The 14,556-nt window shown below is 37.5% G+C and overlaps 1 protein-coding gene across 1 annotated transcript in view; it reads right to left on the bottom strand.

The window, feature by feature from the left end:
• The window catches only part of BBS9 (Bardet-Biedl syndrome 9), a 1,102,055-nt gene that overhangs the window by 481,030 nt on the left and 606,469 nt on the right, over positions 1–14,556 (bottom strand). Inside the window, exons 16-17 of the mRNA XM_053714434.1 lie at positions 10,965–11,105; positions 10,444–10,539 (exon numbers count right to left, since the gene is read on the bottom strand). Coding sequence (XP_053570409.1) covers positions 10,444–10,539; positions 10,965–11,105 — 237 coding nt within the window. The remainder of the gene's footprint in view (positions 1–10,443; positions 10,540–10,964; positions 11,106–14,556) is intronic.

Here is a 14,556-nt window from a genome sequence, read left to right as displayed (position 1 = left end):
ACGATATAGCAGAGAAATCCCATCTGGGTACAATATGCTGGCAAACAAAACCGACTCTGTCGGTAGATTTTCAACAGAATGATATTTTAGTGGAAACCTTAGTTGTGTGGAGGAGGATTATAGTCAAGCATCCGTGTCTCACTTCACAGTTCTCCCCACTGACATCTCTTACTGAAAACTCAGAACTCTCCACCACTATACTACAGAAAATCAAACACTTTGATATTCCCATGAGAGCCCTAATGATTTTTCATATTAGTAAAGAGCTGAAACTTTTTACTCACACAGAGTTATTAGACAAAGGCCTAGTATTCTTAAATAACTGGTTTCTACTACATCAATGCCACTCCTTTATTACTAAACACCCTGACAGACGTAACCTACTCAGACCGCTCGGCCCCTTTGAATCTCTTTGCCACTCTGAAACCACTAAGAGACAGACAGTATCTTTAATATATTCGTTATTACAAAAACCTCCCCAAGGCTATACCCCTTATTTTGTAGACAGGTGGAATGAGGGGCTGGACAGTGATCTTACCCTAATAGATATATCAAAAAAGTTCTCTAATGTTACAAAAGTATCGGTGTCTAGTAAACAAACTGAACTAAAGTTAAAATTATTCAAATATGGTATCTTACCCCCGTCAGGATCAATAAATTGTTTCCCTCCGCCTCCAACAAATGCTGGAGGTGTGGAAAATCTGTAGGATCTATGTCTCATATATAGTGGTCATGCCCATTATTATCCCCGATTTGGCATTCTATAATCAAAGCAACCGACACAATGCTTGAAACTAAATTACCACCCGATCTTTGAATTTGGTTTTTTAACATTGTTCCTAACAAACTTCCATCTTATAAGAAAAACCTAATTTTCATAGCCAGTAATAGTCTGAAAAAACTGATAGCCAAAAACTGGAAATCTCAGTTTGTTACAACCACTGCCACATGGTATAGCCAATTTCAATGTATCTTAGACTTAGAAGAGTATGCATACATGAAAAGTGGGAGGAAAGACACTTTTTTTGCAAATGAAAGTTTTATGGGAAACATTAATAATGTATATGCACTAAAAAATCATACAGATGTGGGACAGGGTTAAAATTAGATCCTCAATCTAGGGTCTTACATGGTTAAGCTAGGTCAAACTAGAATACTCGATTCACTTCTTTTCTTTTTCCTCTTTATAATATACGGGAAATGTAATTTAGACAGATTGTTTAGACAAGATTGTTTATTTCTGTTACTAAGTTTCCAAATGTAAATTCAAGATGAAATATTCACATATGCTTCTGTATTTACTATTGCATTCTTTGTAACTTGTCTTGGAAACTTCAATAAAATTGTTTAAAATAAAATATTATGGGCTGGGTCGTGAACTCTCCCTGCCAGGAAAGAAAGAAATTTATCTGGTAAGCATACATTTTGTTTTCTTTCCAAAGGCAGGGAGAGACCATGACTTCATTCATTACTTTTGGGAACCAATACCCAAGCTCCAGAGGACACTGAATGATAAAACGGAAGGGCAAAAAAGAAAATGCAGACCCGCAGAAGCAAAAATATCAAATTTATAGAACTTTGAAAAAGTATGTAAGCAAGACCAGGTAGCCGCCTTACAAATCTGATCCATAGAAGCTTCGTTCTTAAAAGCCTAAGAAGAAGAAACTGCTCTAGGGAAAAGAGCCGTTATCCTCTCAGGAGGATGTTGCCCAGCCTTCTCATAAGTCAAACGGATAATACTTCTCAGCCAGAAAGATAATGAAGTCGCAGTGGCCTTCTGACCCCTGCAATTACCATAGTATAACACAAACAAGGAGGAGAATTGCTTGAAATCCTTAGTAGCCTGAAGATAGAATTTTAAGGCATGTACAACATCTAGATTACAGAGCAAACGTTCCTTCGAGGAACAAGGATTAAGACAAAGGGAAGGAACAACAATTTCCTGATTGATGTTGCGATTCTAGACTACCTTAGGTAAGAAACCTAACTTAGTACATAAAACCGCCTTATCAGCATGGAAAATAAGGTAAGGGGGAATCACACTGTAAAGCAGAAGTCTCAGAGACTCTGTGAGCTGAGGCGATAGCCAACAAAAACAAAACCTTCCAGGATAGAATCTTAAGATCAACAGAATGCACAGGCTCAAACGGAGCCAGCTGCAAAACACAAAGAACAAGGTAGGGGCTCCAAGGAGAAGCAACAGGTTTAAACACAGGCCTGATTTTAGCCAGAGCCTGAACAAAGAACTGCATGTCAGGAAGATCCCCTAATCTCATGTGCAGTAAGACCGACAGGGTCGAGATTTGACCCTTCAGAGAACTGGCGGATAGACCCTTTTCCAAACCATCTTGGAGAAAGGATAGAATCAAGGTAACCTTCACCTTGTGCCATGGAAGACTGCGTTCCTCACACCAATGAAGGTAAGTACGCCATACCTTGTGGTAAATACGGTGAGTGACCAGCTTGCGAGCCTGGATTAAAGTGTCTATAACACTATCCGAAAAACCTCTCTTGAATAAGACTAAATGTTTCATTTCCACGCAGTCAGTCTCAGAGAATCAAGATTTTGATGTAGGAAAGGACCCTGAGTCAAAAGGTCCGCACGACAAGGTAACCTCCACTGCCTGTTTGGATTTGTTCCAGGACTCATTGAGCTTCCAAGTGCTCTTGGGCTGTTCAGGTTTGGAGGAGGACTGAGTCTGCTGAGTTTTGTCTGAGCGAAAGGAACGAAAATTAGAGGATTGGCGACCCTTAGTTCTCGCCGTCTTATCTTGGGGAAGGAAAGCACCTTTCCCTCCTGTAACCGTGGAGATGATGGAGTCCAGGCCTGGCCCAAACAAAATCTTCCCCTTGAAAGGTAAGGAAAGAAGTCTGGTCGTAGAAAGCATATCTGCGGACCAAGACTTTAACCAAAGAGCTTTACGTGACAAAACTGCAAAACCTGAAGCCTTAGAATTCAGACGGACAATTTGCATATTAGCATCACAAATAAAGAAGTTGGCTATCTTGAGAGCCTTGATCCTGTCCTGTATATCCTACATGGGGGATTCGACTTCAATTAGTTCTGATAATAAATCACACCAGTAGGTAGCAGCACCTGCCACAGCGACCGCTGTCTGAAATAAGAGACCCATATGTTAAAACAGCTTTTTGAGATAGCCTTCCAACTTCCTGTCCATGGGATCTCTAAAAGAGGAGCTATCCTCTAGTAGTATGCATGGCGAGAGTACAAATGGCCCCGTCTACTTTAGGAATAGAGCTCCATAACTCTAAACGTGATTCAGGGACCGGAAACAGCTTCTTAAAGGTAGAAGAAGGGGAGAAGGGAGTTCCAATCTGTTCCCATTCTCTAGAAATAATTTTTGCCTTTCGTACTGGTACCGGGAAGGTTTCAGGAACCGTCTTCTCCTCAAAGACCCTATCTAATTTAGGGATAATAGGTTCCTCAGGAAGCTTAGCGTCCTGAACCTCAAGGGTAAACAATACTTCCTTAAGAAGAAAGCGAAGGTGTTCCACCTTAAACCTAAAATTTGGTTCCTCAGGAGTAGGAGATTTAATATCAGAAACCTCTGACTCCGAAAGCTCACCATCAGATGCAACCAAGGTTAGATCATCCTCAGAAAGGTGAGGCAAACTAGCCAACTCTGACTGAATAGAGGAGTTAACCCCCAAGACAGTGAAACAATGCTTAACCTTTTCTCTTACATTTCCCAGAGATAGGCAAGGCGTTTAATGCAGCTGATACCGCAGATTGAAGCTGTGAAGAAAAATCTGCTGGCAAAAAATTACGTCTAGCCAGAGATAAAGTTGTACCGCCGGGCACTGCCTGTGTCATAGGGTTAAAGGGGGATTGCGGATTAAGAATAGGCATCTCATGGACAACGGAGTCCTGAGAGGTAGAAGGCTCAGAGTGCAGAGAATACCAGGGGATAAGCCAGATTTAGACCCCTTCTTGGTCTTTAGCACAAAACATAAGCAGACAGAACAAAATTGTGCTCCGGTTGGCAAGGAGCTAAGCAGCACACATAGATTGGCCCTAACTGATCAATAAAATAACCTATTATAAAAGGTATTAAATGTCCCCATATCCGGAAGAGAAATAAAAGTATCACACTGTGAAATGTTTACTTAAATGTCCCCATAACCTCAGGGAATTTGCAGCCTTACTAGGCATAATCCCTCAAGTAATATAAAGGACTTACCCTCAGGGATCAAAGCTGTAGAGCAGGCACAGCGTCTCAAGGTCCGACAGTCTCACCAAATACATCTGACAGAGACCTAAAGAGAAGACGAAAACAGTGTAAAACCGTAACACTGATCTGCCAGGAGGTGATGGCTTTACATTTAGATAGTGGTCAAAGAATGTTCCCTGCGACATCTAGAGCCAGCTTTCACCACAACTCTCACTGAGAGGATTACATCATTACTCAAACACCTCAGTCCACACTTAAAGGAAAAGGGACTAAAACACTTCTCTGCCATCCTCCTACAGTGACGAAAGGCAAAGAATGACTGGAGGGATAGGGGAAGTGGGAGGGATATTTATAGCCTTTGGCTAGGGTGTCTTTGCCTCCTCCTGGTGCCCAGGTGTTGATATTCTTAACAGTAATGAATGAAGTTGTGGACTCTCCCTGCCTATGGAAAGAAAATGCAGCCTGTACCAAGATATTGTTCAGATAAGGAACCACCAAAATACTGTGAACTCTTATTACAGACAGGAGAGTTCCCAGAACCTTTGTAACAATTCTTGCAGCAGTAGCCAGGCCAAATGGTAGACCAACAAACTGGAAATATTTGTCCTGAAATGCAAACCTTGGCAACAGGAAATGATCCCTGTGAATAGGAATATGAAGCATCCTTCAAATCTTTCACAGATATAAACTGCCCTTATAAAACAAGAGGAAAAATATTCCAAATTGTTTCCATTTTGAAAGTAGGAACCCGGAAAATTTGTTTAAAGTCTTTAAATCTAGGATACGCCTGTAATTTCCATTCTTCTTGCAAACAATAAAAAGGTTGGAGTAATCATGAAATCATTTTTTGGGGTTTAATGTCCATTTAAGAATACAAAATCTTAAATTTAAAGGGACAGGAAAAGTAAACATTTCAGAATTCAGACAAGCAATATTAAAACACCTTAAAATTCACTTCTATTATTTAATTGACTTTCTTCTCTTGGTATCATATGGCTACACACATTTGTCTCTTGGTCATTGGCTCAACAGATGTGCTCAGCTAGCTCCCGGCAGTGAACTGATGCTCTGGAGCTGACTTTATATGTTTAACATTTTTTTCAGGGGTTAAACACATAATCAAATGCCGGGAGCAATGGTGCAATAATACAATGTTCTAATACAGGGGTGTCCAAACTTTGCTCTCCAGAGGTTTTGGAACTACATTTCCGATGATGCTCAGCCAGCATTTTATCTAGCTGAGCATCATGGGAAATGTAGTTCCAAAACCTCTGGAGAGCAAAGTTTGGACACCCCTGTTCTAATATATAAGAACATTTACTTTTTTGCACTTATGTCCCTTTAAGAGAACAATGTGTTTTTTTAATTGCTTCAAAAAGCTATTTTGACATAATTACAATTAACCATAGCACTAACAAGACCATACTACTAAAAATAATAAGATTTTAATTGTTAAATGGCAAATACAACTCATACTAGGATGTTACCCTTTGATATGAAAATATAGTGTCACAACAGTTTTGAAAATGTATACCCAAATTTTGTATGAAAGGCATACAATACACAATAACAAATACATATTTAGTAAACAGAAAAAGAAACAATTTATTCTTGATTAATAATTTTTATTATATATATATATCTCAGCTGTAACATTACTCTCTGCAAACAGACTGAATTTTAAGCGTAACTGCCCCAGTATTCCAAGAGAATCACAGACCTGAATATCTCAGCTGTAACATTGCTCTCTGCAAACAGGTAGCCTTTGGAAGATATAAATGTAATTATATTTTACCCTGTTATTACTGATGTGTGTGTTGTAATATGTATTTGCTATTATTTTTATTTTAAATGCATATTTTAACACCATTATGTCTGCTCATTATGTTAAAAGTTAGTTTAACCAGCTTAGGAGGACCATGTATCTTTCTTGTTCCTTGTTTTATGGCTTTATTTCACTAAATGGATACCTGTCTTATCTCTGTAATTCTGAACTGTCCCTGTGTTTTTTGCCTGAACGACCCTTAGATCAAATTTCCATAGATACCCCCTCCCTTAACTTTTTTGCAGGCCCATATGACACTAATATATCTCTCTCCCTCAGACTGAATTTTAAGTATATCTGCCCCAGTATTCCAAGAGAATCACAGACCTGAATATCTCAGCTGTAACATTGCTCTCTGAAAACAGGTAGCCTTTGGAAGATCAATAATTTCTAAATTACATCAAGAACCTCCCCTGGCACAGATTAAACCTAATCCCAGATCTTGAATTGGATCACAGGTGACCTCATTCAAATGTACCAGTTTCAGGATTCATTGTGGTCAAAGTTCAAACATACTGGCTCTATGAACGATCACTGTGTATATAGAAAATGGCAAAATATATGCACTAAACAAACAAAATTGGCTAAGGCCCAATATTTCTGTGAAAATCTGAACAATAACATATCAAATCCTAGAAAGTTTTGGAAACTCATAAATAACTTACAAACCCCACCAATCCACTCCCAACCCTCCACTGTCAATGTGGACAACCAAACCCTGCAACTCCCATTAGAAGTGGCAAATGCCTTTAACAATTATTTTGTTGGGTGCTCCACCACCCTGATTGACAAACTAGTAAATGACACACATCCTGAAGCTACAAATGTGGATCAGGCCCCACTAAATCAGCAAAGACCCAATATAGAGAAGTTCAATTTTAGACCTGTACCCATCAATGTCATTAAGAAACACCTTAATAACCTAAAAATGAAAAACCAGTCTGGACCTGATCAAATCCCAGCAATGCTGTTGAAGCTTAATGCGCCAGCAATTGCTAAACCTGTCACAACCCTAATTAATGAATCCTTGGTGTCTGAATACATACCCAAACTTTGGAAGACTGCAAGAGTAGTGCCTATCCATAAAAGTGGGGAGATAACCTTGGTTTCTAACTATCGCCCAATATCATTGCTCCCAGTATTGTCAAAAATCTTAGAAAAATTATGTGAAGATTACCAACAATCTAACTATCTGACCCCTGATCAATCAGGTTTTCGTACAAATCACTCTACTACAACTGCCCTCCTAAAAGTTTGCAACGACATCCAAACTGGAATGGAACAAGGAGACCTAACTGGAGCTATTTTCCTTGATTTTGCAAAAGCCTTTGACACAGTAGACCACGACATACTACTGCTCAAATTAAAAAATTCAGGTATTAGTGATCATCCACTAATCTGGTTTCGATCATATGTATTGGATCGATCACAATATGTCTCCATTTCTGACAGCGATTCCCTCCCTCTCCCAGTCACGTGTGGTGTTCCCCAAGGTTCCATTCTCGGCCCCCTACTATTCACATTATTTATAAATGATCTGCCTAATGTCTGCAAATCCTCAACTGTACACATGTATGCAGATGACACGGTAATCTATGCAAACAATTCCGATCTGCCGCAGCTTGAAGCAGTGCTCCAAGACCAGTTCACAGAGGTAGAAAAGTGGATCTCAAAAAACAAACTCTTATTAAACACTGACAAAACTGTCACAATGATCTTTGGAACGGGACCTAAACTACACAAACTACAAAATTCCCATCTATGCATCAAAACAAAATCAAATTGCACACTGACCGCAGTCCACTCTTTTAAATACTTGGGTATGTTGTTAGACCCCAATCTATCTTTTGGCCTCCATATAAAAAACTGGCATCTAAACTTTATCCAAAAATAGGTGCCCTGTACAGAAACAAATCTTGCCTCAGCGCTACTGTAAAGGAAAAGATTGTACAGCAAATGCTGATGCCAATCGTGGATTATGGGGATGTAGTATATGTACCTGCACTGCAAACTCACCTTAATAAACTTAATACATTGTATAACTCGTTCTGCTGCTTTGTGCTACAATGTAACTACAGGACCCACCATTGTGACATGCTTAAAGAACTAAACTGGCTGTCGCTGGAATCCAGATGCACCCTCCATCTTTCCTGCCTTGTCTTTAACCCCTTAATGACCGGACCATTTTTCAATTTTCTTACCCTTAATGACAATGGCTATTTTTACATTTCTGCAGTGTTTGTGTTTAGCTGTAATTTTCCTCTTACTCATTTACTTTACCCACACATATTATATACCGTTTTTCTCGCCATTAAATGGACTTTCTAAAGATAGCATTATTTTCATCATATCTTATAATTTACTATAAAAAAATGTAAAATATGAGGAACAAATTGAAAAAAAACACACTTTTTCTAACTTTGACCCCCAAAATCTGTTACACATCTACAACCACCAAAAAACACCCATGCTAGTTTCTAAATTTTGTCCTGAGTTTAGAAATACCCAATGTTTACATGTTCTTTGCTTTTTTTGCAAGTTATAGGGAAATAAATACAAGTAGCACTTTGCTGTTTCCAAACCACTTTTTTTCAAAATTAGCGCTAGTTACATTGGAACACTGATATCTTTCAGGAATTCCTGAATATCCCTTGACATGTATATATTTATATTTAGAAGACATCCCAAAGTATTGATCTAGGCCCATTTTGGTATATTTCATGCCACCATTTCACTGCCAAATACGATCAAATAAGAAAAAAAAACTAAAATTTTTCACAATTTTAGGTTTCTCACTGAAATTATTTACAAACAGCTTGTGCAATTATGGCACAAATGGTTGTAAATGCTTCTCTGGGATCCCCTTTGTTCAGAAATAGCAGACATATGGCTTTGGCGTTGCTTTTTGGTAATAATAAGGCCGTTAAATACTGCTGCGCACCACACTTGTAATATGCCCAGCAGTTAAGGGGTTAATTAGGTAGCTTGTAGGGTTAATTTTTAGCTTTAGCGTAGAGATCAGCCTCCCACCTGACACATCCCACCCCCTGATCCCCCCCTGACCCCCCTCAAACAGCTCTCTTCCCTCCCCCACCTCACAATTGTCACCGCCATCTTAAGTACTGGCAGAAAGTCTGCCAGTACTGAAATAAAAATAATTTATTATTTTTTTTTTAATTTTTTCATACAGTCTGCAGTGATGGATCCCCCCTTACCCCACAACCTCCCTGATCCCCCCAATAAATCTCTCTAAACCTCCCCCTCTACCTATTTGCCGCCATCTTGGGTACTGGCAGCTGTCTGCCAGTACCCAATTTGCCCCCCAAAATAGTTTTTTTTTTACTTTTTTATTAAATACTTGTTTTCTGTAGTGTAGCTGGCCCCCCTAAATGATCTACATCCCTCCCCCTCCCAGATCCCTTACTAAAGAACTAAGATCCCCCTGCTTCCACATCGGTCTTTTTTGTTAACTTTCATTTTCGGGCATAATTTGCACGCGCACGCACCAGCCCCCCCGCCCCGCCGGCCGCAAACGCCCCTCCGGTTACAATCGCCATCAAAGTCGGATCAGTTTGGTAAAAACACTGAGGATAATATAGAGAAAAGCTGCTCCCACCAACCAACGAAATTGTTAGTATCAGTGGCCGATGCAGAGAGGGCCACAGAGTGGCCCTTTCTGCATCGGTATGTAAATAGGGGATTGCAGTGATGCCTCAATATTGAGGCATCACTACAATCCCTTGGAAGCAGCTGGAAGCAATCGTGATTGCTTCCAGCACTTCAGACAACAGAGGACGTACCAGGTACGTCAATTGTCATTAAGGGAGTTTTTTCCTATGACGTACCTGGTACGTCCTCTGTCATTAAGGGGTTAAGAGCCTTTCTGGGAAGCTCCCACCCTACCTGAGCAGAATGCTCTCCCCGGCTGTTCCCACCTCCTATAACCTCCGATCCAATAACAGCACATTATTTAGTTTGCCTCAATACAAAAAGAAAGCAGCTTGATCCTCCTTTTCCTACAGAGCACCACAATTATGGAACGACCTCCCGCACACTTTCAAACCTTCCCCAAGCCTAATATCCTTTAAGAGATCCCTCTCTGCATATATCAAAACAGAATGCACCTGTCATGGTTGATTATATATTTCCTACCTGTTCTATGTTACATTTTTGTTTATATATTGTGTATTATGATTGTGTTGGTATTTTATTGTACCCATTGTATCAATGCAATGTTTTGTGTACCCAGGACATACTTGAAAACGAGAGAATTCTCAATGTATCTTTCCTGGTAAAATATTTTGTAAATAATATATATATATATATATGTTATATACAATTATTATGAAATGATAAAGTACATTTATTCAGATACAATGGTAACTTCAGCCTAATTAATATTATTTTTAAACAAATTTTACTTACGAGATGTTTTAGACGCAAGAAGAGTGACCTTCTTGCCAGCCAGTAATTGGAATCCTAAAACATTGATCTGGTCATCCTCTACTCGATCTAAAAAGTCTGCAATGTAGGGAGAATACAACATATTACCATATATTCTTTGCAGCTGGTATGAAATGGATAAATTAAATGTATATTTTCCCCATAAAATAATTATTTTAACTTAATTTTAACATATTTTACTAATTAAAGAAATTGAAAGCTAGTCTAACAGGTATATATATTCAATAACATTTAAAATATGTTGCATTATGACAATGATAAATAAATATTTTGCACAAAAGAATAATTTATGGACTAAGGGTTAATTAAATCAATAGATTTTCTAAACTAATAAATAATTTAACTTTATGCATGTTTTTTATATCAATATAATAAAATTTCATTTCAAATGTAATATTAAAAACTATTTTTTATTAATACAGAAATGTAAAGAAAGTAAATAATTATTATTAATTAATGAAACCAAATTAAAACATGCTTACCTGGAAAGAGGTATATTAGGTTTACAGGAGGTTTGTTGGTATCAATAGTCAGTTTGTGACTTGCAGCTTTTGAAGCCTGAATAGGGGAGCAAATTAGCCTTAGCGGGAGACGGAATTTACATTGCACAACTCGAGGAACACCTGCATGGAATATAAATATTAACAATGTAACCATATACCATCTAATTACAACATATTTTGGTGTATCATTTATAGACACAAATTGTTTATAAAACAGTTTAAAGGAAACCCACATTTTTTTTTCTTTCATGATTTAGAAAGAGCATACAATTTTAAACAACTTTCCAAGTTAAATCTATTATCTAATTTGCTTCATTCTCTTGATAACCTTTGTTGAAAAGCATATCTAAATAGGCTCAGTACCTGCTGATTGGTGAGTGCGCATCGATGCCTTGTGTGATTGGCTCACCCATGCGCTTTGCTATTTCTTCAACAAAGAATATCTAAAGACTAAAGCAAATGGAAAGTTGTTTAAAATTGTATTTTCTATCTGAATTATAAAAGAAACATGTGAGTTTCATGTCTCTTTACCAGTAACAAACTATAGCTGTAAAATTGAGTGCTTAGACACAAAGAAAAACCTGGAAACCCATCTATTCCCAACTCAGTCAATGTTCTTTTAGTAAATAACACTTTGAACATACATGAGAAATTACATATGTTTATGTGAATATGTTTGTTAAAGAGACATCGGTCTCCAATTATTAAATAAATATTGTCAACTAGAGAACCTGTCTGTCTGTGCCTGTCTGTCTGTCATCAAAGTGTCACCCCCAGCTCTCACACATAGTCTGTCAATCACCACAAATGAATGAGTTTGAGGCGGGAGAGGTTAAGAAGTTGTATTCTGGGGACCACTGATTCTTAACTTGAGGCTAGCAGGCTTGCATCAACGAGCCTGGCCTGCAAGAGCGCCAAAGCAGCTTCCGGTCCGGTCCATTGTACTCAAACAATCTCTCGATTTCTCAGAAAATATTTCAAAATATATTGCAGTGGTTTGCTTGGTGAAAAATAGATGTTCTGCAAATAAACTATCCATTTCTCTGGGAGTTGTTCCTATTAGCCAGTGAGCAGTAGGAATCAAAGTCAAGGGATTCTGAGCAAACCCAGAAACATATATTTATCCACTTAGAGTCAAGTATTATGTGAATATATACATATACACTTTTATAGTAAAACAGATGAGTATATATGTATGTGTATGTGTGTGTGTATATATATATATATATATATATATATATATATATATATATATATATATATATATATATATATATATATATATATCCAAGAGAAAGAAGAAGCGCTCTGACAAATCCCGGCTATATAAAATTCAAAATGTATTAAGGTAAAAGTTAAAACCAAATTATTCGGTCATTTGGTCAGTACTAAAAGCAAATGTAAGCTCAGGTGTGAGGAGCTCCACGCAGACGCGTTTCGTGCGCTTGCGCACTTGGTCACTGCATACCGGAGCTCCCGTTCAAACATCCTATTATAGTATTTCATTTAAAGAGATACACTCATATTTAATCACACCTGAGAAAAGACTAACATTATCCTAATAAATATCAGTTTTACTATATGTTAAGACTTATATATATCCCATGTTTCCCAGGCACAGAGAGGATCTATTTTGAATCAATAGCCCCTTATCAATGAAACACTGGTGTATAATTTATATATCAATATACATATTTATATCGTTATCATGTAATGTGATCATTTTGCAATACATACCTATGTTTCATGGGTTTAAACACAGTTTGTTCAAAATCAATAGTTTTCAAGTATAAATGCTAAACACATTCATGTCAGGAAGTGATATGCCATAGATATAAATATATATACGTCTTCCATCTATAGTTCAAATGAATGGGAGCATATACCATGAAAGACTATGTTAAGTGTAGATTTGTATTTTCAAAAAAGCGTATAATATTGTATCTAAAATGTATCAATCCAGGATACTAATAAAATGACACCTATAGACCAAATAGATCCAAGTCTCGTCTCATATTGAGTCTTAAAGGATAACTGGATTGCAGGGTAAAGATCTAAAAAATGTCCCTTTTGTCTAGGATCATCTCTCTGTCACCTCCTCTTTTCCAAAGGAGCACAAAATCTATGCCTTGGACAGACAGTGCTGACAAATCTGCATTATGCAGTGTTTTAAAATGTCTGGCAACAGCTGTGTCAGAGAAATCATCCTCAATAAATCGTATATGCTCTAAAAACCTTTCCTTTAGGGGTTTAATAGTTTTACCTGTATATTGTTATTTGCTAATTTTACATGTCAGCAAATAGATGACGTGTAGTATGTTCACAATCTGTGCTTGTGGATTTGAATTTTTCTCCCTCAGATACAAAACCACATGTTTTGCAGATAGGTTTTTTTTTAAATGTAGAAGACCTTTCTTTTTTTGTAACCAACACTTATTGGCTTTTGGTTTAAGATCTGAGGGAGACAAACAGTTCCCTATTGTCTTCCCATTTCTGGGTATAACATCACAACCATCTTCGATAACGATTTTTAAGAATTGGCAACTACTCTTTGATTATGTCACAGATTTTATTAAACTCCTGACTATATGATGTAATAAACTTGGGTTTCTGTTTTTGCATGGATTGTGGCCTATTGGGATGCTTATTATATTTTAGTAAATCATTCATATTTAGGGTATCAACATGTTTTTTTTAGCCTTTCTTAAAACTTTCTCATTGTATCCTCTCTCTGCAAGTCTGTACATAGTCTCCTGAGCAAGTATTTGATAATCAATGTCATAAGTACAATTCCTTTTTATTCGTATCAGTACCCCTTTAGGTATATTTCTTACTACATATCTAGGATGACAAAAATTATATTTCAATGTGGTATTACCTGCTGTAGGTTTCCTAAATATCTTGGTATTTATATTCAAATCATTGTCATCACTGGATATAGCAAGATCAAGAAAGTTTATTATTCTTGAATTTTGTTCACTTGTAAATTTGATCCCACATCTGTTGTGGTTAAGATATTCACAAAAATTCGCAGCATCTGTTTCAGTAACTTCAAAAATAAAAAACAGATCATCTATATAATGAAAATACTGTATGATCCGACTTCTAAAAGGATTGCCATCTCCAAAGACGTGGGACTGCTCCCACCAACCCATGAAAAGGTTGGCATAGGAGGGGGCAAATGTAGCCCCCATCGCTGTCCCACGTCTTTGGAGATAGCAATCATTCTGAAACATAAAAAAAATATGTGTAAGTAGGAATTCAATAGATCTTAGTAAGAATATTTTGGTGGCTGGTTCAAAATTACTGTGGGTATCAAAGAAAAATTCCATAGCCTCCATGCCCTTGTCATGTTGTATGGAGGTATAAAGAGAGGTAGTGTCTACTGTGAGGAACCTATATGTACTTTTCCATTTTATCTTAGCTAGTTTGTTGATAAAAGCTGTAGTGTCTTTAATATAGCTGGGAAGGGTTTTGACGAATGGCTGCAAAAATGAATCAATTACCTCTGAAAGAGTTTCATTAAGAGAAGAAATACGTGCAATAATGGGCCTACCGGGGGGAAAAACAA

This window comes from Bombina bombina, chromosome 5 (genome assembly GCF_027579735.1).
Source record: "Bombina bombina isolate aBomBom1 chromosome 5, aBomBom1.pri, whole genome shotgun sequence".
Lineage (NCBI taxonomy): Eukaryota > Metazoa > Chordata > Amphibia > Anura > Bombinatoridae > Bombina > Bombina bombina.
Note: the sequence above shows the minus strand (reverse complement) of the source record. Positions and strands in the feature narration are given on the sequence as shown.